This window comes from Scomber japonicus, chromosome 18 (assembly GCF_027409825.1).
Source record: "Scomber japonicus isolate fScoJap1 chromosome 18, fScoJap1.pri, whole genome shotgun sequence".
Lineage (NCBI taxonomy): Eukaryota > Metazoa > Chordata > Actinopteri > Scombriformes > Scombridae > Scomber > Scomber japonicus.
In genome coordinates, this window is record NC_070595.1 from 29,914,362 (window position 1) to 29,940,367 (window position 26,006).

Here is a 26,006-nt window from a genome sequence, read left to right on the forward strand (position 1 = left end):
CTCCATCTGCTCAGAATCTTTAACAGGCTCCTTATGAAGTACAGTGGGATGTCTAAGGCTACACTTAGAACAGGAAATCCTTTTACGGCAATCTCTACTGATGTGCCCTGTGCACAAACAACCAAAACAGATGCCATTTTCCTTCAAGAAGCCTATCTTCTTCTCATGAACCATTTTTCCCATCTGTACACATACATCTAATGTGTGTCCTCCTCCACAGCAGATGCATGCCTTTCTTCCTGTTTGTTTGATTTCCTTTTCTTTCCTTGCAGACTGATATTTGTTCTCCACCGGGCTTACATTGGTAGCGAAACTGCTCCCCTTATGTCCAGGACGAAACTGTGACTTGGATTTGTTTGATCTGTTACTTATGATTATTGATTGAGAGTCTTGTATATTGCCGAACACAGGATCTGTCAAAATTTTCACCTGTCTTTCAATAAAGTTAGCAATATCTGTGAACTTAACTCTCCGGTTATGTCGTTCCTGTAGCTCACAGGCATGACTCCTCCACCTATCCCTGAGTTTGTAGGGCAGTTTTTTAATGATGCTCAACATGTTGGAAGGCATATCCATGTCTGAAAGATACTGTACGTCCTCCATGGCATTACAGCAGCCTCTAAGGAAGAGACTGTAGTCCTGCAGAACCTTCACCTCCTCTGCTTTAATTGGAGGCCATGAGAGGGCTTTATCCAGGTAAGCAGAGGCGACCTTTTGTTCGTTCCCGAACTGCTCCTTTAATAAAGCTTTGGCTTTTGTATATCCACGTTCTGGATGTATATGTTGACAGCTTCTGACAAGCTCCTTAGCATGGCCCTTTGTGTGTTGTTCTAAAAAATATAGGCGATCACAGCTATTAGTTGTGTTCCTCTCGACTCCATTCTCAAAGGCTCTGATGAATGTGTGGTATTTCAATGGATCACCGTCATAAATTGGGATCTCTCTCTTAGGTAGAGCTGAGAGGCTTTGCTGTTGTATTAGCAATGTTGTTATTTCATTTTGTTTCCTCATGATGCCAAGAACTTCATCTTTGGATTCTAGACCCTCAATGTTAACTCCTTGTTGTTCATGTGATTCCTGTATGTTGATTGGGGGGTTCATATGAAATTGCATTTGGTTTTGTTCATATGAGGTTATATTTGGATTTGTGTTTGCTTCAATTTGTTTTGGAATGAATTCATCTGCATTGACATTAAATAACTGCTGCGATTGTGCTTTTTCCAAGTAGGATTTCATTCCATCTGAGACCTTTGATGTCCGTTTTCCACTTGTTGTGCTTTGTATTTTGAGAACTTCAAGTTTTGCCATTTTTTCAGCAATCTCAGTGCTCAGTTGGAGCTCTTCTCTCCTTTTGCGCAGGCGTTGCTCCTCTTCTTCCAAAGCATGCTTTTCCTTTAATAATTTGTGCCTCATACTTAAGGCTGCCAGCTCAGCTTCGGCCTTTAAACGTGCAGAAGAGGTTGAAGAGCATTGTGACTGAGATGTTTTGTGGCTTCCCTTATTTGAAACACTGTCACTTGGATTAATGTCATCCTCAATTTGACTTGGTTCGTTCTTTTGGTGTAATTGAATTTCTGCTGAATCCTGTTGCTCCGGAGAGATTTTTTGTCCAATGTCAACAATCCAACTTTGAGTGTCCCTTTGAAATGTATTGCTGTAATTCATAATGGTTGAAAACCATTCCTTTTGTTGAAGGAGTTCCTCCTCAGGGAGTAGATGCAACAGTTCATTGTGTGAGGCTGTGGCATTTTCACACAGTGTATTTAAATTCTCCAAACATTGCTTCACATCCAACACATTTTCTCTTTGTTTCATGAGCCCTTTCATTTCTGGTATTAAACCTTTGATTTTATCCACAACACGTTTGCGTTTATTTTGCAGGTTTTCAATTTTATTCAGCAAACCTTTTTCAGTGAGTTTCCTCTCCCTTTGTTTCCCAGACTCCATGTCAGAGCACGAGGCTGCGTCATTTATTTGACTCATTTTGTAACTTTTCATTCAATGATCAATGAACCTTGACATTTAAATCCATCCACAATGCACAGCAAATCAGGACATTTCATTTCAACAAAGCAGCATCAGCGTTCCTCCATGCAACATCAAAAACCTTCGCATATCAGCATCAAAGTGCAGACGTCATTCAGAGCACAGAGCAAACAATGCACAGACATCGCATATCCGACCAGCATTCATTCATTCGACTTTTCCAAACTTCGACTTGATGCAATCTGGATGTCTTCTCCGCACACATACATGCACAGGTGAGCTTAGCTTACCTGTCCTCCTTGACAGATGTATGACGTGGCGTTTTGTCTTACTTTATTTAGGTCCGCTGCGCTGTGCGTCCTGCAGATTGCTTTGTGCTGCAAGCGATCGCTTTATTAATTGATGCCTTTTTTGTTGACACAATGTAGCGGCTTTCCAGTTCCTTTTAAAAGTCGCTAGTGAGGCAGAATAGGTCTTGTATTTGTATGACACGCTGCTGCTGTTCCAGAGAAGCACACTGAGTCCAAAAAGAAGTTTCTGAGATTTTAATGAATGAAATGAGTACTACAGCGGCTTTACACGCGCCCATAGGATGGTATATGTGTACACTTGGCGAACGTGTATCAAAACAAACAAAACAGCGATAATGAAATGCGGTCAACAAAAATTACGGCTACCTAGACTCGCCTCCATCCCCAGTGCAGGTGAAGCAGGTACTGATATAACCTACCGGCTGTGGCTACAGTGCCCACGTGACCCCAAACACTACATATCACCATGGCAACAAGACAAAGCTAATTAAACACAGAATAACTAATAAACAATCAATATATGGCTCCTACACTATAACTGCTGTTTAAATTCTATAAACGTCTTCAGATTTACATAAATCAATAAACAGGTTATAGTCAAACAAACAATCAGTGAAACATCAATTGACATAACTTATTTATCATTTAAGGACGCACATTAGGGAAAGTAAAGTTAGCTGGCTTCATAGCGTGTAACACAATAACCGGACAGAAGGAAACCATGGCAACAACAAACTTAGGTTCCGCCTTCAGTCTTTCTAGCAACATCATATGTGATAACGTTACGTTTGACTGTATTTGTTGTAACATTACAGTTACCGGATCACGTTTAGCATATTGCTAACAGACCTAAGTAGCTCTAGATAATTACCTAGTGTTGGGTAACCAGAGCGGAAATAATGCCAGATCTCTCGGGATTGGCGCTTTTTCCATGTTTGGTAAAATGTGCAGTTTATCAGAATTTAACTTTCCGCTGTAACAACCCGTCCACTCACGTTACTATATATATATGTGTGTGTGTGCACGTGCGTTGTCTTGGTCATCAATATTGTAGTGCGCGTTCGTTGGGGGGGGGGTTAGGAGGGAGGAGGGCTGTTTTTTCAGTGTGCTGTGTGAAATGCAAGAAAGGTAAGAGTAGCTTTAAAATGTGTTTTAATATAGCTTTGTTTTTTCATTAGTTAGATTGAATGTCATGTAATGGTTGTTTTGAAAGATAATAAAATGTTAATATCTGCCAACAATACATAGTTTAGTGTGCAGTGTGTGTTTTACTAAGTTTGGACTACTGCACAGTATTTCAGTGATGTTTTATTTCATAGTTTCAAATGTATAAGGTAAGGTCAGATGTATTTCAGGATTTCAGGAGAAACTCACAGTTTTAAAACAGTTGAAATTTAGATGCAGGCTGCCTTTTAGATGAAGGTTGAATCAATATTGTTTAACAAACATCATTTCTAAATAGAATAAACCAAAATAGCTGCAGACTGACGGTTGAATCAACGTTGATTCAGCAACATTGTCTCAACACTGAATAAACTAAAACGTTGCTGTAATTTACTGTTTAGATGATCGTTGAATCAATGTTGAATCAGCGTCAGTTTTGGTTGAAAATCCAACGTTGATTCTCATTTGACTGTCTGGGTTATCAGTTACCTGCTGTTTCTGTAGTGATGATAACGTTAAAAACATGAATATTATCAGTTTTAATCCAACTGAAGCTCCCTGTGCTCTCTGGGGAAAATATTACACCAAACTCCCTTTAAGAAATATGATAAATTACATTTTCCTCAAAAACATAAAACTCTAGAAACACAAGATAAAAAGCTTCATATGTCCAAAGTCTTCTGATCAATTCAGCATCAATATAATCCATAAAGATAAACTGTACCTGCCTCATTATGACCAGACTTTGTTCCCTATGAGGACTGCTGGTCCCAACAAGGTCAGTGATTATACAAGAAACTGTCCCCATAAAGTAATAAATACACACACACACACACACACACACACACACACACACACACACATGTGACTTCCAGTAAAGAAGAAAGGAGGAAGTTAAAGTTGAAAGTATTCAGTCAGACTTCATTTCACAGTCATCAGAGCAGAAGGAGGAGAACAGCAAGTGTGAGGCAGGTGAGTGTTAATATCAGGACTGTAAATAATGATTACTGTTATTATTGATCAATCTGATGATTCTTTTTAAGTAGGGCTGTCAGCGTTAACGCGTTAATTGCGATCAGATTAATGCAATCCATAACACGTTAATTTTTTTAAATCTCATTTTAACGTTGCAAGCCTTTTTGTCCCTTCTACTCCCCCGTAGACGGCTCCTCTAGCTGTAGCGCTATGCTTTGAAGTGGCCTCCTGCAGTAAACCTACCGCGCTGATGGAAAGTAAGAGAGCTACTGGACTTTTGAACGGCTTGTTTAACTTTAAAACACTTCCAGACGCTTCAGTTGACAAGTCAAAAGTAAAATGCAACCTGTGTCAAATGGAGTTTAACTACCACCGGAGTACGTGGAGTTTGAGTTAGCACCTCCACGCTAAACACCCAGGTGCAGCCAAGCCAGCCTCAGCTCCACCAAAGGACCATTTTGGAGTGTGGGAGTCGCAGCAGAGCCGTGATTGATTCCCAGTTAAGACACTCTGGTAAGAAATGCTTTACATTATGGGCTTAAAACTGCCTTCAAATGTAAAATAACAGGATTTTAAACATGCAATTCAAAACATGATTAATCGCGATTAACTATGGAAATTCTGCGATTAAAAAAATTAATCGTTTGACAGCCTTATTTTTAAGTAGAATTGTTTAGTTGATTAAACTGTCAGAAAAATATGAAATCACACAGTTTGACGTCTTCAAAAGTAGTTTCCTGTTTTTCTTTCCTGGTTTCTGCGTCCTCACAGTGATGTAAAAACTCAGCAAACTCTTGTTAGTGGATTAAAATGAATAATGGATCTTTATAGTGAACCATAAAACCAAGGTGTTGAAAAGAGGTTAGATTACTATGAAAAATGAGACAGCATTTAAAATGATTTCAGTAAATAAGAGCAACCTGCTGACTTGTTTCCCTATAACAGCTCAGTCCTGTGATTTTCAGCCTGATATCTCTAAATGTGTCCACTGCTGGCCTCTGCAGTCAGGTCATGGAGTTAAAAATACAAACATCTGAAGACTAAAAACTTTAAACCAGATTAAAACTAAAACATAAAAGTGTGTCATAAAACTTTGGCTTCAAACTGAATAAAATGTGAATGTGTGACCCTCAGACACAAAGTAAGAGACTGTTTCTACTGTAAACTGAGCTGAAGATGATTCAGTGAGACGCTTTCATGAAGGTTGTAGTGTAGATATGAAGGAAAGAAATAATGAAGTAGCTTCCATTCAGCTGTAATCTCCAACAGATCTTCATGTTCATGTTAACCAGAGACAGAGACAGGGCTGCTATTGCTGTTTGATTTTCCAGTCAATAAATGTAAAGTAGTAGCAGGTAACCCAGGGTGATATTTACTAAGGATTTACTAACAAGTCAAACTGTGTCTGTGCTTATTTACTAAAGGACTGCAGCAGCAGGTAGAATGTTTGGTCTCATGTAATACAGACTGTGTCTTAATGTGTTCCAGTTCAAAGACACTAAATATGGGAGGAGGTCATGTAAATGTATAGAAACAGCCTGCTGCAGCTGATTTATCACTGCAGACTGACCACTGCAGCAGAGGAAACTGAGTCTGATGTTTAACGTCACATTCACACAGAGGGAGAGAGACTATAGCAGAAACAGAGAGAGAGAAACACTCATGAAAAGATGCATTATGAAGATATTTAGCAGAGCTCTCTGTTCAGCAGCACAACACAAAGAGCAGCAGTCTGTTATTTTTCACTAGTGGACTTTTCTGTTCGGAGCTCAGAGAAGCTTAAAGGAGCCATGTGGAGTTTTCTTGTTAACAGATAAAAGTCATGTTCACATTGACTTACTTACCAAAACACATTGGGCCACATGCAAGAATATATTCCTTTTTTTTTCTTAAATCTATCGTACTTGTTTCGTGAGTGTGTCACGTTGGATTCACCAAACAGTCGTATCACCAGGAAACAAAATGACATTCGTAAACATGATGAATCTCACCTGTTCTACATGAACGTGCGTTCCAGAGAATACTAAATTAACATGAATGACATCCCCAAAATATCATATAAGGTTGTAGAGAAGCTCCATTCATGAAAATGGCACCAAAGACTAAGAAGAGCTTCATGAGCTCTCAGACTGAGCTCCTGCTCTCAGAAATAGATCAACAGAAACACAGATTATTATTATTTAGTGTAAATGGTGGAATTAAAGGTTTAGAGAAAGACAAAGAATGAGGAAAAATGACTCGTGCTGTGAACGCTGTCTCAGCTGTTGCACCGTCCCAGAAATAAAAACTAAAATGATTGAACATGAATTAGATGCCACAAACATCTGGCTATTGGAGTCATCAGCCAGAGAGCTAAACTATAACTTTGACCACCAATATTTCAATTAAATGAATAAAAGTAATTAATAAATAGGCAGTTTGCGTTGTGGAAAAGTAACTGTGGACGAGTCGCTTTGTAGTTTCAGCTGTTAAAATTCATATTGTTACCTTGCATTATATCATAGTTTCAATTGCAGTGGCGTACGCAGACTTTTTGAAGGGCAGGGGCGAAAAGAAAAAGGGCACAGCGCGTTCCTGCCACTGAAGAGGGCACTTTAGGGCGTGTTTCTCAACAATTGGGTCACACTTTTAAGTCCTTTTAAGTGGAGGGGAAGAAAAAAAGGTGATGCTGATTAATCCAGTGTAGAAATGGGTTCAAATGATCAATTTTGCCTTCAAAGAACATGATGACCTCTTGACCATAATGTTTTATATGCTGTAAGCACATTGTTCTGGTCTGAGTCAGATGTCTCACTAAGTTCAGAATACACATGATGATTTTAATAAGTGGTTGTTAGAAGGAAGAACTGAATGTAAGAACAGGAAGCTGTACAGAGACACATGACTCTGAATGTGGTGGTGAAACGTGTCTGCAGACAGTGAAATGTGACTTTACATCAATGTGTACGTGATGGACTGAACTCTTGTGGTCGCTGCTGTTTGTGGAGACTGAAAGTGAAAAGTTCTTGTGTGAGCTGGTTTTTAGAGAAACTTTCCACTTTGAGATGAATGTGAGAACACATGTACATCATTCTGCACAGAATAGAGGGTTAGGGTTAGCTAGGGTTTAACTGAAGGACCAAGAAGAAAAACATTGTTTTAAGTGGAGGGGAAGAAAAAAAGGTAATGATGATTAATCCAGTGTAGAAATGGGTTCAAATGATCAATTTTGCCTTCAAAGAACATGATGACCTCTTGACCTTATGTATGTTTTATATGCTGTAAGCACATTGTTCTGGTTTGAGTCAGATGTCTCACTAAGTTCAGAATACACATGATAATTTTAATAAAAATATGAAATCACAGTTTGACGTCTTCAAAAGTAGTTTTCCTGGTTTCTGCGTCCTCACAGTGATGTAAAAACTCAGCAAACTCTTATATATTTGAATGATTTTATTGGATTTTGCTTCACACACACACACACACACACACACACACACACACACAAATAACACAAATAAAAAATTATAATAATGAAAATAAACAAAATTAAATTAATAAAAATATTAGCGATAATGACAATAATCAAAATAAACAGACATACCGACACAGAGCAAAAATAGCTGCACAGACAATGCAAATCGGCTACACACAACCGACAAATGGATGAACAAAAATAAATAAATAAATAAAAACATCAATAATACATTTTTTTTTAAATAAATAAAAATAAATAAACAAAAAATATATAAAAAATCAAAAAATAAATAAATTCACAGGGCCATCGCAATTATTTATTCGACAGGGAGCCTCTCAACATATAGTAGGAACGGTTGCCAAAGCTTTTTGAATTTTCTTTCCAAGCCCTGGGTTATAAATCTTAGTTGTTCCACTCTGAGATGAGCCACCATGTCCATCACCCATCGCCTATGAGAAGGGGGTACCAACTTTTTCATGTCACAGCAGTGGCCTTCGCCACACTTCTGGCACGGTGGACTATCCTGCTTAAATGGACTGGCGGAAATCCTGCAGTCCAGTGGCACCACACCAAATAAAGCTGTGACAGAGTTCGGTTGAATTGTTATTTGCCACACTGCAGTGATTGTATCAAAACCCCCTTCCCAAAAGTCTTTTAGCCTTGGGCAGCCCCAAAACATATGGCTCAGGGAGCCCGGGTCACATTTACACCTAGGACAGTTTTCACTGGTTCCTGGAAACATTTTGGCAAGCTTGCTATTTGATAGGTGATACAAATAGATGAGTTATGCACCCAGCCAACTGCCCTCCTCCATTCTGATACAGAAAGACCAAAGCCTAGTTCTGTCTCCCACTGCTGTTTAATACGGTCCAAAGAGAGGGGGTTGCTGCCCCCTGCAGAAGGTCATATATAACAGACACACATCCTCTTTGCAATGGATCAGCTGTCAAGCATTCTTCCAACCAGCTGCTCTGTAGATTTTGAAGAGAAGGAGAAAAGTGTTTTTTGATAAAGCTTCGGACCTGCAGATATCTGAAAAAATGTGATTGTGGAATATTAAGTTTTGTTTTTAATTGCTGAAATGACATGACATTGCCTTCTGTGTGTCATAAAACTTTGGCTTCAAACTGAATAAAATGTGAATGTGTGACAGAGCTTCAGTCTGACAGAGACACACTGACGTTGTGTTTAGTTGAGACTGCCTCTCAACTAAACACTCAGGGGAGCTAAACTATAACTTTGACCACCAATATTTCAATTAAATGAATAAAAGTAATAAATAATCAGTTTGCGTTGTGGAAAAGTAACTGTGGATGAGTCGCTTTGTAGTTTCAGCCGCTAATATTTATTAGGGGTGGGACGATATGCTTTGGTCACGATTCGATTGTATCACGATTCTTGATAATTGTGATTCTACAAGTATTGCGATTCGATATAATCAATAATTGCAATTTTCTTTTCCTTCTTAAAAAACAAACAAGTTGAATCATACACGTCTAGAGATGATAAACCATGAATTACATTCCCATAAACAATGCACATTAGTCTGTGTCAATGTAATGAATTGTTCAATAGATGAACCAATATGTTTTAAAATAATAAGTAAAGTGCTCTGACTACTCAGTGCTCTCTGAAATATTTAACAAAATAACATACACATGTATGCTACACAAAAAGAGGTATTTTCTGTTGTTCAGTCGACCTGAGCTGTAAATAAAAGAAAAATAATAAAAGAGAAATAATAATAATGGTTTATTTTGTAGTTACCAGTTTTACACATAGACTGTATAAAAGAAATGGACATAACATCCGTGACGTCACCCATTGGTTTGTGGACTGCTGCTCAGAAGCCAATAGTTTCAAATCTAGGCAGCGCCATCTTGAAAATTTCAGGTGCATGCTGGGAAAAATAAAAACACGGATTCTACTTATATGGGCATGAGGCGGGACCATGGGCGGGGCCATGGGCGGAGCAGGGAGGTTGCGAGGGCGGGGCCATGGGCGGAGCGGGGAGGTTGCTACGGTTACGAGGGCTAGATCTCGAGGACATTGGGCAATCAACCTGTCAATCAGGACGTAGCCACTGTTTATGTGGGGAAAGAGCTGCATGCAGCTTGTGAGCTGTCGGTTGGCCTCCACTAATGTCATGTGTCATAAAGAATGTGTTCATGTCCACAGAGAGAGGAAGAGGAGGGCTGTTTCTGTGGAGGAGCAGCTGTCCTGCTGTTCTTTGTGTCAGGACGTCCTGAAGGATCCAGTCTCTACCAGCTGTGGACACTGGTTCTGCAGACAGTGCATCACCTCATACCGGGACCAGTCTGCTTCATCAGGAGACTCCTCCTGTCCCGAGTGGGCAGAAAGATCCAGAACCGGACCTGGACTGCAGACAGACAGTCAGACCAGCACTGTACAAAGTAAGACTGAAGATCTGTCTGCTGATGTCATCATCTCTGAAAACAGGAATCTACCTCCTCTATCCTACATTAACACTCACACTGATTTTTGTTTAATTCTACCTTTTTTCTTCTCTTTCAGCAGACAGACACAGCAAACAGGTGAGTTGTGAAAGCAGAAGACTAACTGGATCTTGTGCTGAGATTAATTTGAACACATTTCCATGACAACTGAGAAAACTCAATCTGATAGAAAGCTCCAGAACAGCTGCTGAGTAGACTTGTGATGAGACGTTTTATTGATGATCCTCTTGAGTTTCTCTGACACTTCAATGACTGCAGCCAAACTGGGCTTTATGTGAAACCAGACAGATCCAGTAGAAATACAGAATGAGTTTCTACTGACAGACAGACAGAAACACAACTGTTCTCTTATCTGTTCTCTGATTTTACCAGAGAGACAAGATGATGAAGGCGGACCTCCTTAAGCTTCTGGAAGATTTAACAGGTGAAGATTTTGAGAATTTCAAGTGGTACCTGAAGAATGAAAAGGTGAACGACATCCCAGCCATCCAAGAGAGCCAGCTGGAGACAGCAAAGAGGCGAGATGTTGTAGATCTGATGGTGCAGAAATATGAATTTTCTGGAGCTGTGGAGGTGATGAAGAGCGTTTTAAAGAAGATCAACAGGAATGATCTAGTGGAGGAGTTAAACATCAGCTCAGGATCAGAAGGTCAGTCACAGGAAGAGTGTGTGTGTATATATATATAAAATTCAGTTTAACTGGGGCTTTATGGTCACCTATGTGGACACTTACACTGCCATCTAGTGGTGTCAGAAGAGTACAACACACTACGGGAAAAATTAAAAATAGTGGCGAGCACAACGTGGCCACTCCAAACACAAACATCGACCAGGTAAAAAGTCCAGTCATATTTCATTGCTTATTCTGATTTAGATATGTATGAAAGCATTGTAAGTTTGCCATGACATGCAAATTTGACAAAAATTAGTAACAGTAACGATTTAGTAGCCGCTAAACATGATGTAACTGTATGTGTACAGAGGGACTTAGGGTTGAAAAAACCTCTTAAGCCCGACAGCCCCCGCAACAGCGCCCCCTAAAAATGAAAAACATCTCAGAGCAGTTAAACAAGCACCAATATAGTCATATGACACACTGTTTTGTTCAGAAGAAGCTCAGCTATCGAGCCAGCACAACCATTTACAGCTCAACAAAACACAGGTCAAACACAGAGCAACTGATTGTGCTATTTGCAAAAAACGCTCCTCCGTGAAAAGCAATGCGCATCTCACAGTCACCGTGGTCCTCGTATCTTTAATTTCACGATATCGACACAAATAAAAGCTGAGAATTCACTGATTCCAGCAGTGTAACTCCCATTACTGTCCGACCAAAACCCACGGAACAATCCGTCAAAGAAAAATCCAAACAAACTTCCCATTGTAAATTTATAACTACAATGATGTCATACCTTCGCTGTTTTTATGGTTAAAAGTTGTGTTCCCAGTAACAGCTACTCCAGTGTCTCTAGATCATTTAGTCGATTCAAGCCAGTTTCCATTTATTTACATGGCATGGGGGGTGAATTGCAGACAGCCTGCCTCGTCGTGAACACACAGTCTTTGTCTCCATCTAGTGGTTGAACTGTGCTATTGTGACAGATTCAGCCAACTACGGGATAAACGGGAATGTTGGCAGCTCTGATGTTACTAATATTCATCATGACAGTAAAATAGTCCATCCTAAGTTAATCTACTGCAGTAGAGTAGTAGTTCCTCTCTCAACCAGTAGAAGATGTCGTGAACAGCTGATTATGCATGAAAAAAAATACCGTCATGTACCGTGAAACCACTTTTATTTTGAAAAATACCGTGATATACATTTTTGGTCACACTGCCTATCACTAATCTGGTTGAATGAACTCTTGTCAGGTAGCAGTGACATCATTCTGACAGGTGGTCACGACAAAGGAACTATTATTGGTTTCTGTTATCAGGGTTGTAGATCAGACAAACTTTGACTTTCATTACGAATGAAAAGTGAAGAACAAACCAGATTTATTGGTATTAGCATTATTTTATAAGTTTTGTTATTTCCACAGTACACTTAATATGTATTAAATAAATAAATAATTCTTGTATTTAAAGTCCAACTAAAACTTTAACAAATTATCCTCTAAAAGTCTAAATAAGTTGGTTTCTCCTACTTAACATTTGACTGTTTGTTAAATTCAGACACGTTCATGTTGTGAGGTTAAGTTGTGACTCAGACACACAGAGCAAAACAGAACAAAAAGTCAGGACTAACACACGTCTTCTGTCACTAATACTGATAAAATAAGAAAGGCATGCTCTGAGAATAAGGTCAGTGTAGAGGAGAAATCTCATCACTTCATACTAAACCAGTTGTCTCTGCTCCTCGTTCAGGCCCAGCAGCCCCTCTGCCCCCGCCAGATGAACCAGTCCCACCAACTGTAGAAGGAGGTAAGCAGCATTGAGCTGAATGACATGTCACTTAACATAACTGAAGGGGCTGTGAGAGTTTCCTGTTATTATTGTGAAAAAAGAAGGAAGACTAAATCATTTTCAATCATAAAGAATTGGTATTTGCATTTCCAACACAGGAACGTATTCTACTGTGCCTCCCATATGTTGCTGAGTCTGACTGAATGGCACATGACCAAAGACAGCATCAGGATCTAACTTGCGGCTTTTGAAGGAGGAGGTTGATATGAAAAAAAGTATTTGATAAATTCGAGCTTTTGCTGCGATTTTTCAAATGTAACTAAAATTGCAATCATGGAAATTTCCAAAAGCATTTTCTTACAGTAATGTAACGGATTACAATTATGTAAATTTCGTAATTAAATTACGTAACGTCGTTACATGTAATTTGTTACTCCCCAACACTGTATATATATAAATATACATATATATATGTATTTAGAAAGTAGAACTAAAGTGATTCATTACAAGATGATTACTTAAAACATTTCAATTCAATTTCCATTTTGTGAATTTCAAATAAAATAAGTCATTTATTTCCTCATTAAAGTTTTCTTAAAAATCTCGTTAAAATCTCGTCTCGTCTCGTGAGCTGAGTGTATCGTCACACCTCTACTTTTTATAGATTATAATGTTAATTTTAATTGAAGGGATTATTGTATATTTAAGATATAGTCATTTTGTTATTCATTAACGTGAAGAGAATTTTAATTGAAGGGCTCACTCACACTAGGAAATCGTACCGTGCCCAAGCACGTTTGCCCCCTAAAGTCCAGATTATTTGGCTAGTGTGAGTGCAAGTGTACCGTGCTTGAGCTCGGTACACTTGGTCACGCATTCGCACGAGGGATTAATGTGTCCCCCGAAAATAAGACATTTTAAATCCTCGGAAATCGACTATTTTTAAAAGGCAACACTCGCTGAGCTCTGGTCATTACAAGCAACACTAAATGCAACGCGGAGACATTATGCATATATAGTTCCCAATCCGACCATTTTTAGTGTCTTATTTTATCATTATTAAGGCAAAATAACTCAATTTATGTCCATGGACATTATAATGAATAGGCTATAGGCTTAATATTAGTTTGCATCCAGCGTGCTGCGTGGACTTCATTACATCTGCTGCACCGCTGCTACCACAATTATCAAATGCTAAGTTTATTGTCTGTTACTGTGACCCTCATGAAAGTCATATTTTACAAATCTGCATTATATAAACTAACGAAATTCTTTAAAGTCATTTTGCAACTTCTAAGTCATTAAACTAAGTCTGTTTCTGTGAGCGTGAATGATCTCTCTGTGATCGAACTTTCTTACTTTTACTGAAGTAAAGAGTTGAATCAGTACGTCTGCTTTTACTAGAGTCTTTTTTTTACACACGTTAGTATCTGTAGTAGTGCATAATACACAGGCAAGTGTGAACACACACCTGTGCATGTTTTATGAGAGTAAAATGTCTGTTTTTGGGCAACGTGTTCGAGGCAACCGTGCTTGAGTACACTTGGGTTTGAGGTAATGTGAGTGCGGGCAAGCGGGGGACATTGGTGCTTCAGCACGGTACGGAACAACTGGCCCTAGTGTGAGTGCGCCCTGAAAGCTTTACCATTAGATTGTAAAAGACAGTCTAAGCACACTACTTATAGAGAGCATGAGTCTTGCATCAAATAGTGAATTCCACTGCATGCAGAAATGTTGCATGTGTGTCTGCACAGTGTTATATTATCACAGCTCAGTGTCAGTAATAATGTACAGTACAGGTTGGCATGGCCTGAGCCTGGTGTTGGGCCCCATATGATATCTTTTCACGAGGCCCAAAATCCCTGGCAGCACCCCTGCATATGTGCATGTAAACACTGATAGTTGTTTAGATCTATATTTGTCTTCTCTTTAGGTCTTTGTAAGGTCACTGTGAGGAGGAAATGTCAAAATGTGACTGAAACAAGTGATGAACCAGGAGGTGAAACCTACTTCAATGATAAATACACTGATGTCTACATCACAGAGGGAAGGAGTAACGAGCTTAATACTCAACATGAGGTGTGGCAGCTTGAGACAACTTCCAAGATGAAGACCCTCCATGACGCTCCAATCGAGTGCCACGACATCTTTAAAGCCTTACCCAACCAAAGCAAACACATCCAAGTGGTTCTGATGAACGGCGTCGCTGGCATTGGAAAAACCTTCTCAGTGAGGAAGTTCGCTCTGGACTGGGCAGAGGACTTGAAAAACCAACATATCAGTCTGCTGTTTCTGTTTCTGTTCAGGGAGCTGAACTTGATCAAGCATAAGAAGTACAGTCTGCTCATGCTGATCTGTCATTTCTATCCAACATTACAACAGAAGCTCACAGCAGAGAAGCTCGCTGTCTGTAAAGTTCTGTTCATCTTTGACGGCCTGGATGAAAGCAGACTTTCACTGGATTTCAACACCAAAGAAGTTGTGACTGATGTCACACAGAAGACATCTATCAGCGTGCTGTTGACGAACCTCATCGAGGGTAAGCTGCTTCCCTCGGCTCTCATCTGGATAACTTCCCGACCTGCAGCAGCCAATCAGATCCCTCCTTCATGTGTGGACAGGGTAACAGAAGTACGAGGCTTCACTGAGGCCCAGAAGGAGGAGTACTTCAGGAAGAGATTCAGTGATGAAGAGCAGTCCAGCAGAATCATCTCACACATCAAGACATCCAGGAGCCTCCACATCATGTGTCACATCCCAGTCTTCTGCTGGATCACTGCTACAGTTCTGAAGGACATGTTGACTACAGACAAGAGAGGAGAGCTGCCCAAGACCCTGACTGACATGTACTCACACTTCCTGCTGGTTCAGACAAAGAGGAAGAAAAACAAGTACGATGGGGGACATAAGACGAGTCCACAGGAGCTGAAGAAGGCTGACAGGAAACTTCTTCTGAAGCTGGGGAGGCTGGCGTTTGAACAACTGATGAAAGGAAACATCATGTTCTACCAAGAAGACCTGAAGCAGTGTGGTCTTGATGTCACAGAGGCTGCAGTCTTATCAGGATTTTGTACACAGATCTTCAAAACAGAGAAACTCCAGAAGAAAGCAGTCTACAGTTTTGTTCATCTGAGTGTTCAGGAGTTTCTGGCTGCAGTCTACATGTACCACTGTTACACCAGCAGGAAGGCAGAGGTACTGAAGGACTTCCTGGTAGGAGAAGACAAACATGGTGAAACATCTTTCGTTGAGAAGATTACTGCTTTGTTCAGAAGGAGTGGTGGGCACTACCCAACTCTGGATGACTTCCTGAAGGGAGTCATGCAGATATCTCTCTTCAGTAAAAATGGCCACCTGGATCTATTTGTCCGCTTCCTTCATGGCCTCTCTCTGGAGTCTAACCAGAGTGTCTTAGGAGACCTGCTGGGTCAGACAGAGGACAGTCCAGAAACCATCCAGAGAGTCACCAACAACCTGAAGGAGATGAACAGTGGTAATAAATCTCCTGACAGAAGCATCAACATCTTCCACTGTCTGATGGAGATGAACGACCGCTCAGTACATCAGGAGATCCAACAGTTCCTGATGTCAGAGAACAGATCAGAGAAGAAACTCTCTGAGATCCACTGCTCAGCTCTGGCCTACATGCTGCAGATGTCAGAGGAGGTTCTGGATGAGTTGGACCTGGAGAAGTACAACACATCACTGGTGGGACGAAAGAGACTGATCCCAGCTGTGAGGAACTGCAGAAAGGCTCGGTAAGTCCAGATGTGATTAACATTATAAATCAATGTAGATTAGTAGTTTAGTTCTTTAAATATAAATAATATATTGGGTCATATATTGAGAATGTTGAGTTTCTTTAGTTTAAATTAAAGTGTACAGTCTAGGCCTGCTCTATGTGAAAAGTGCATTGAGGTAACTGTTGTTGTGATTTGGTGCTGAATAAATAAACCTGAATTATAACATTTGAATTATTGTTAAAATAGTGCTCTACTTGTTTATAGCTGAAACAACATCAGTTATATTTAGTCTCAGATGTTCTTCAGCTGTTTCAGATGTTGTGAGTGTAAGTAACGTTGATGTTTCAGATGGTTGTTTATAGCTGTTTAGTTAATGAACACAGTTATTTGATTTATTTCTAGTAATTGTTGGATTTGACAGTTTGTTCTTCTACTTGTCTTCCTTTGAGTGTTGGAGGCTTCATTCAAACCTGGTAAAACAAATGAAGGACTTTAGAGGTTGTGGTTGAGGTTTCATTACAGCAGCATTTTATCACCACATATATCAGTATTTAACAGTGAATGAAATGAAGTTATTATTACTAGAGATGCACTGATCTGATATTAATATGGGATATCGGCCCTGATATTGACTCTAATAGCTAGATGGGGTATTAGATAATGGAGCCGATCTATTCACTTCAATTCTATGTTTGTGAAGCGTGCTACGTCATGCGTCAGCAGCACACACAGCATGCTGGTAGACTCACTACAATAGTGTGTGTGTGTGTGTGTGTGTGTGTGTGTGTGTGTGTGTGTGTGTATGTTTGCCCAAAAGAGCAATTTTAAGCAACTATTTTTGGTAACACTTTATAACTCTTATTATGAACCAAACATTTAGGTTTATAAATGATTAGGAAATGCTGTGTTAATATTCGTTAACTTAGCCGTGCATCATTTGTAAATATTATTAAATGATTAGTAAAACATTTATTAATAATTTATAGCTACATTGATTTGATTGAAAGCATCATTCAGTGTGATTTAAAGGATAGCTGAAGAAACGTTAATACAAATGTAGCTGCAGGTCATTTAATCCACCCTTACATTATTACAATAAGTTTGATTTGATTAAAGTACGTTTTGATTCAAAATGAGTTTATTTTGATTGACATGTTGAGTTTAATATATATGGAGGACTGAAAGTGCCAAAATGAAATAAATAAATACACCATTAAATAATTACTTAAATGTGTCAATAATTAATTAAATACCAATTCATTGTATGTAAAAAAATATATATATTATTTCACGGTCCTGTGTTGCAGCGCACCATGAATTTATTTTATCTGTCAAACTCACCCATCAAAGTCAGTGGGCGGATTGCTAATACCTGATTGGTTACACTGCACATCAAGTCAAGGCATATTGATTCCAGATAATGGATTGAATGCAGAGCTAGTGAACACACTCCTAAACACTGGGTGGCGCTATTCACATCTACGTTGGTTTTAGATACTCTGTCAAACAAAACTTTTTCTTCAACACTAAAAGTCCAGAGCGAGCGAGGTGCAGGACAAGATGGCTTTAAATCTTGCCCGGAGCTGCTGAGAGAAGCAGCAATGCATACCCTGCTTTATCGTCATATATAAAATCAGGGAGGCCAAAATGTCCCAAATGAACATCATACTGCATTGAAGAAGGCTTTAAACTAGCGATTGAGACCACAAACACATTTTGAAAACGTTTACTGAGGTTAGAAATCAAGTGAGAAGTTGGTGAATTCTCCATTGACTTGTATAGAGACGGAAGTCCTGGTTGCACTTCAGTCTGCTATGATTCTTGATCAAACTTGTACACTTAAGTCTCTACATATGATCTAAGTGCATCAGTTACAGCAACTCCTGGAGTAATGTAGTGTGTTTCAACTGTAGAATGTGATTTAGAGTATGTGAGAAGTTCCTAGATGGTTTACTAGATTCTCCATGCAGAGTATGCATCAAGAGCTCACTACTCACACTCAAATTACCCAAGATGGAACGCAACTAATGAAAAAAACCCAAAATACAAATGTCACAGATCACCACCTCGATGGTTTCAAGCTATAGCGAGGGTATGTTCACTTCCTGTTTTCAAAATAAAAGCACCAAGTCTATCGTTATGGTGTTCTTAATAATAAGCATAAATAATTTGCAGGAACAAAACTTTAAACAGGTGATATTTGGACAAATTAGCGCCACATTGTGGATCTAAAGGGATACTTTCTCACCTAAAAAGGTTAGAAATGTCGATAAAGTGGTATATTTACAGAGTTAGACCTAAAATGAAACCCGCTTCAGCCTGCTGATTTCAGCTCAGGTAGGGACGAAGGCATGCTACTTTAGACCAAAGCAATGGATCAGGCTAGATCAGCGTTAGCCCCGCCCACTGACTTTGATGGGTGAGTTTGACAGATAAAATAAATTCATGGTACTGCAACACAGGACCATGACATAATAAATTAAATAGTGAAATAATTAAATATATTTTTTACATAAAATGAATTGGTATTTAATGAATTGATGACACATTTAATAAAACATTTATGTATTTAATTCCAATTTTAATTAATTAATGACACATTTAAGTAATTATTTAATGGTATATTTATTTATTTCATTTTGGCACTTTCAGTCCTCCATAAATACAAAGTCTGACACTTTAAGTAGAGAGTAGAGTATCTACATGTGCTGTTGTGTTTACACTGTAGGAAAGAGTAAAACCTACCTTGTTTGTTTTCTTGTTTGGGTGGTGAAGCCCTCCTGATTTAAAGGGGTGTAAAAGTTTTTTATATTTTAAATATATAGCGAGGATAAGGACATGTGAAACGTGAACATCCCTCCTGCAGTATGCACAGAGGTTACCTAGCAACGTAAACAGAGCTGATGGAGAAATGGGAAGCGTCAGGGAGAAGAGATGCAGACCTGAGCAGTAGAGCAGTAGAGAGAAGAGATGCAGACCTGAGCAGTAGAGCAGTAGAGAGAAGAGATGCAGACCTGAGCAGTAGAGCAGTAGAGAGAAGAGATGCAGACCTGAGCAGTAGAGCAGCAGAGAGAAGAGATGCATGCATGTTTATTGACAAATGATTGATAACAGGTGAGGCCAGTGAAGCACTTTCTGGGACTATGGGAAAGCTAAACTGTATAGCACCTCTGGCTGCAGTGGATATAAATATGAAGTGTTTAGTTACATATTAACAGCTGATTTATAAATGTTTGTATTAATGTTTCTTCAGCTTTCATTTAAATCACACTGAATGATGACTTTCAATCAAATCATGTATAGCTGCATATTATCTACTAATTATTTACTAGTTGTTTTTAATTTAATTTCATCATTTAATAATGTTTAGAAATGATGCACAAATTATTAACTTATTTGGTTTGCTTTTACAAACATATTAATGTAATTATTTACTAATGATTATGTCATTATTAACTAATGGTTTTCAATCATTTACACATATTAACATTAACATTTCCTAATCATTTATAAACCTATGTAAATGTTCATCATTAGTTTATTATACAAAGTGTTATAAATGTGTTATTACCATTCGTTGTTCTAAAGTGTTTCCCTGTTTTCTAACATGTATAATGTGATAAAAAGAAATCTCACATTTTCCTTTACAAATGTTTTAAAGAGATTTTTGACACATTAAAGCTCAGTGTTATATTTTTAATGCTGATACCCTGATAACATCTTTCTGATGACATCATACTGAAAATAATTCAAATGTCAACAACTAAACATCACACAGTCATCTGTCATACACATCTAAATATTTTATTACATTTATATTTAATTATGTACAGGTCTAATATTGTCAAACCATCATCAGTCAGTAATTGTAGCTGCTTATGGATGTGAAGCTGACAGCAGCAGGTAGCAAAGAGAGATGATCTTTATCAACTGGAACTGTTCACTGAGCTGAACTGAGTCTAAATATCCTGCAGTCACATTAAACATAGTGGACAGTAAAACTGGTTTTCTAGTCAAGATGTCCTCATGTTAACTTAGTGGAGACAGACATGGGATCAGATCACACACACACACTGCACATTATGGAAGCCTCAATGTAACTCCATGTTCTCTCCTTCATCTGCAAGATTAAAGCTAAACAAAGATTCAAAGTCTGCAGGTCTGAGAGAGAGTGATGAGAATGATTGTTTCATTTAAACACACTGAGATACAATTAGCTGAACTGGGAGTGTTCTGGTAGCTTACTGGTTAAGACACATATCTTATAACTACAATGTCAGTGGTTCAGTTCCAGCAGTGGAGCTTGGCTGCATGTTATTCTCTGTCTCTCTCTTCTTGTTTCCTGTTTATCTCTCAGCTACTTTTCATTAAAGGATTTATTCACTTCAAACTGTTTGATCATCAAATGCATGAAGTAAATATAAAGTGTCCTCTTTCATGATAACATATGTTGTAATATTTGTGTCATTACAGACTTTCTCGCTGTTATCTCTCAGAGACTGAGTATGAAGTTGTGGCCTCAGCTCTGAAGACCAACCCCCATCTGACAGATCTGGACCTGAGCTACAACGTCCTGAATGATTCAAAGATGAAGCTTGTGTGTGCTGGACTGGAGAGTCCAAACTGTAAACTGGAGACTCTGAGGTCAGGCCCCTCATAATAAAAACAAAGTACAGAAAAATAGAAAGACAGAAATAAAATGCTAGAATAGAGCATTAAATATAAGATTGCAGCATAAAATAATAAATTAGCTTTAAAATCATTAAAAGGACATAGAGTGCAAATGAAAGATTAAAATGTAAAGTGCTTTAAAAGAGCTCAATTATAAGCACAGAAGAAGAGAAATGTTTTTAACCTGGATTTAAAAGTGTTCACAGTTGGGGCTGATTTCAGTTCTGCTGGTAGTTTGTTCCAGTTGTGTGCAGCATAACAGCTAATAGCTGCTTCACCATGTTTAGTTTGAACTCTGGGCTCAACTATCTGACCTGAGTCAGTAGATGTCAGAGCTCTACTGGGTTTATATTCTACTAACATGTCATCCATGTATTCTGGACCTAAACCATTCAGTGATTTGTAGACCAGTAGCAGAACTTTAAAATCTATTCTATAGCTGACTGGGAGCCAGTGTAAAGACTTTAGAACTGGAGTAATGTGCTCTGATCTCTTTGTTCTGGTTAAAACTGGAGCTGCAGCGTTCTGAATGAGCAGCAGCTGTTTAATGCTTTTTTGTGGGAGTCCAGTCAGAAGACAGTTACAGTAGTCGAGTCTACTTGAGATGAAAGCATGAATCAACTTCTCCTGGTCTGTTTGAGACTTAAAACCCTTCACTCTGGATATGTTCTTAAGCTGATAGAAGCTGTTTTGGTGATTGATTTGATATGACTGCTGTCAGTACGCCAAGGTTTCGGACTTGGTCCCTAGTTTTTAGAGAGAGTGACTCGAGATGTTTACTGACAGTAATCCTCTTCTCTTCATTGCCAAAAACAATGACCTCTGTTTTGTCCTGATTTAATTGAAGGAAATTTTGGTTCATCCAATTAGTTACTTGCTCTAAACAGTGACACAATGACTGTATTGGACTGTAGTCATCTGGGGACAGTGCTAGGTATATGTGTGTCATCTTCATAACTGTGATAGTCTACATTAGAGTTCTGCAGAATTTGACCCAAGGGCAGCATATATAGACTGAACAGTAGGGGTCCAAGAACTGACCCCTGAGGAACTCCACATGTCATAGCCACTCGATCAGATTCATAACTTCCAATGGTCACAAAATAACTCCGCTCTTCCAAGTAGGACCTGAACCAGGCTAGGACTGTTCCGCTGAGTCCTGCCCAAGTTTCCAACCTGTTCAACAGTATACTGTGATCCACAGTGTCAAACGCAGCACTGAGATCCAACAGGACCAGAACTGACACCTTGCCTGAGTCAGTGTTCAACCTTATGTCATTTAGCACTCTAATAAGAGCTGTTTCTGTACTGTGGTGAGGTCAGAAGCCTGATTGAAATTTGTCAAAAAGGCCACTGGAGTTCAATAAATTACTGAGTTGATTAAAAACCACTTTCTCAACGATCTTGGCTATAAAAGGAAGATTTGAGATAGGTCTGTAGTTGGTTAACATGGAAGTATCCAGCGTTCTCTTTTTTAAGAGTGGCTTAATGCAGCTACTTTTAGGAGTTTAGGAAACACACCTGATTTAAGTGAGCTATTTATTACTTGTCGCAAATCTGTTTGGACAGAGTCCACAATAGTCTTAAAGAAATCTGATGGCATTGTGTCAAGACAGCATGTTGATGGTTTTAGATGCTGCTTTGTTTCCTCTATGTTTTTTTGGTCAACTGTTTCAAATTCTGACATCACAGTTGAGTTATTCCTGGGAGGTCTGAGGGATTGCGTCATTTTATTGTTTTGTTGATTTGTGTTGATATTTAACCTTATGGACTGGATTTCTTCACTGAAAAAGCAAATTCATTGCATTTTTCTGTGGAAAGGAGTTCTGGAGCTATCTGTTTATGGGGCTTTGTAAGCTTATCAACCATAGCAAACAGAATACGAGTGTTGTTGATGTTCTTATTAATAATTTCAGAAAAGTGTCGCTGTCTAGCTTTGAGTAACTCATAGTTAAAATTACAAAGACTTTGTTTGTAGAGGTCAAGGTGAATTTGAAATTTATTTTTTCTCTACTTACGCTCTGCTTTCCTGCTTTCTGTTTTTAAAGCCTTTATCATCATAGTGTTCCTCCATGATGTTAAAGCCTTTACCATCATAGTGTTCCTCCATGGTGTTTTCTTTCTGATCAAGGTCTTAGTTTTAATAGGTGCAACAGCATCTATGACCTTTGAGATTTTCCAGTTAAATTTATCCAGGAGTTCATCAACTGACTCTGCACTCACAGTTGGTGACATAGCTATAGCCTCCATAAACTTTGCACTGGTATTCTCATTTATGTACCTTCTTCTAACTGACACAGAGGTTAACTGAACATTTGGAATGATCTTTAAGTCAAAGAACACACAGAAATGATCAGAAAGAGCCAAGTCCTTAACATCAACAGAAGAAATATCAACACCTTTAGATATAACCAGATCCAGAGTGTGTCCTCGAGTGTGTGTGGGCCCTTTCACATGTTGCAAGAGGCCAAAAGTGTCAAGTAGAGCAGAGAGTTCTTTGGCGTTATTGTCTACATGAATATTAAAATCCACTGTTATGATAAAAAAGTTGTGGTCAGTGCAGATAACTGACAGCAGTTCAGCGGTATCTTGGAGGTTAAAAAATAACTTTTGGATCACCTTTTAATAAAAAACAGAGATGTTCAAAAGAGCTAAAATCACCTAATGTAATTTCCTTGCACTGAAATACAGATTTAAAGATGGCAGCAACTCCCCCGCCTTTCTTACCAGTTCGACACTTGTTCATAAAACTAAAATTTGTTGGTGCTGCCTCATTGAGAATAGCACAACAGCTACATTTAGTCAGCCATGTTTCACTAAGAAGTAGAATATCTAGATCATAGGTCATAATGATGTCATTAACTATCAGTGATTTGTTGGCTAGTGATCTGATATTGAGTAGAGCTAACCTTGTGGAGATAACAGGAGACACTGGTATATTTTGAGGTTGACATGCTATACTTAATAAATTAGCAGATTTAATTGAACCCTTGTTATTTCTCACCAGTTTAACCGTTCTTCTGTTACCTGTCATCACAGAGATTGAGAAAGCTACCTGAGCTCATTATTGGTATCAATATTGCAGCCTGGACCCGGCACATATCAGTCAGACTCACAGATGATCTGAGTCAAAGGAGGTGGAGGGGCTCTGTGACTCTTGGATGATGGTTGTTTCCAGCGTGGTGGAATGGGAGGGGCTTGACGATAAGCGAAGTTGAGGGGAGAAGAAGTGGGACTTGGGTGTGGTGTGAGTTGGATTCCAACATTGACAAGGTCATTCATCCTGTCGGTGAAATCCAGAAGTGGGGAGAGAATGAGAGGCTGGATGGGGTCCTGGTGGGTGAAAGTTGGGAGTCTCCTGGTGGGGCTGGGGGAGACTCCTCCTATTGGGTTGTTGGGACTGGGGGAGACTCCTCAGACATAGTGATGTGATGTTGATAGTGATGTTGATCTACACATTTAAAACCTCAACACATCTGATTGGACTATACATTTATTTTAATCTACATCATTTATTATTTATTCAGATTGTGTGGCTGCAGGTTGACAGAGACCAGCTGTGCTCCTCTGGTCTCAGCTCTGAAAGACAACCCCTCCCATCTGAGAGTGCTGGATCTGAGCTACAACGAGCTGCAGGATTCAGACGTGAAGCTACTGTCTGATTTTAAGGAGAATCCAGACTGCAGACTGGAGACTCTGCTGTAAGTTCACTTACTGAAATCAGCCCCAAATGTGAACATTTTTAAATCCAGGTTAAAAACGTTTCTCTTCTCATGTGTTTATGATTGAATTCTTTTAAAGCAAAGTTACATTTTAATCTTTCATTCACACTGTATGTTATTTTAATGATTTTAATACAAAACATTATTTTATGCGGCACTCTCATATTTTATGTTCTATTTTAGTCTAGTTTTTATTTTATTTTTCTCTCTTTCTATTTTTCTGTACTTTTATGTTTGTTATAATTGGGTTCTTTTTTATTGGATGTTTTATTGTTTCTAATTTTTACCATCAAATGTTTGTTTTATGTAAAGCACATTGAGTTGCTGGGAATGAAATGTGTTATATAATTAAAGCTGCCTTGCCTAAAGAGTCACATCTGTAAACAGAAGATCCTCTCAACTAATATCTGTTTGAAACTGATCCAGTTCACTTGATGAAGGAGAAATATTTCTTTATTATATTCTTTAATGTGTTTTAATGAATAATGTCTGATCATTGATATTGATCCTTCAGAGCACACACACACACACACACACACACACACACACACACAGAGAGAGAGAGAGAGAAAAGCTCATTGATGAGGACATAGTAATGTTGAACTACGCATTCAAAACCTGAACACATCTGATTGGATAATAAATGGATTTTAATCTACATCATTTATTCTTTATTCAGATTGGAGGACTGCAGTTCATCAGAGACCAGCTGTGCTCCTCTAGCTTCAGCTCTGAAGTGCAGCCCCTCCCATCTGAGACATCTGAATCTGAATAACAACAAGCTGCAGGATTCAGATGTGAAGCTACTGTCTGATCTTCTGAAGAATCCAGACTGCAGACTGGAGGTTCTGGGGTGAGTTCACTGACTGTCTGTTACTATTGTTAATCTTAATGTTTAAAACATGAACTATACATATATATACATATACATATGTGGCCTGATCATAAAGGATGGGACCAGACACAGGAAAATATTTTTAGTATGTGCTTTAATAATTCTGAGGGTTATGATGATCACAGTAAAATAACAAGCACATTATTTTGCTTCTCACTTTGTGCTCCTGGATCTTAACTGTCTACTACAGAGCTCCAAA

General features: G+C 38.8%; 1 protein-coding gene across 1 annotated transcript in view; it reads left to right on the plus strand.

Annotated features, from left to right (window-relative positions):
- The window catches only part of LOC128379385 (NACHT, LRR and PYD domains-containing protein 14-like), a gene marked incomplete at its 3' end in the record, with an annotated part of 77,331 nt that overhangs the window by 40,674 nt on the left and 10,651 nt on the right, over positions 1-26,006 (plus strand). Inside the window, exons 2-7 of the mRNA XM_053339001.1 lie at positions 10,743-11,019; positions 12,738-12,794; positions 14,710-16,534; positions 20,993-21,163; positions 24,718-24,891; positions 25,592-25,765. Of these exons, the coding sequence (XP_053194976.1) occupies positions 10,752-11,019; positions 12,738-12,794; positions 14,710-16,534; positions 20,993-21,163; positions 24,718-24,891; positions 25,592-25,765 (2,669 nt within the window). The remainder of the gene's footprint in view (positions 1-10,742; positions 11,020-12,737; positions 12,795-14,709; positions 16,535-20,992; positions 21,164-24,717; positions 24,892-25,591; positions 25,766-26,006) is intronic.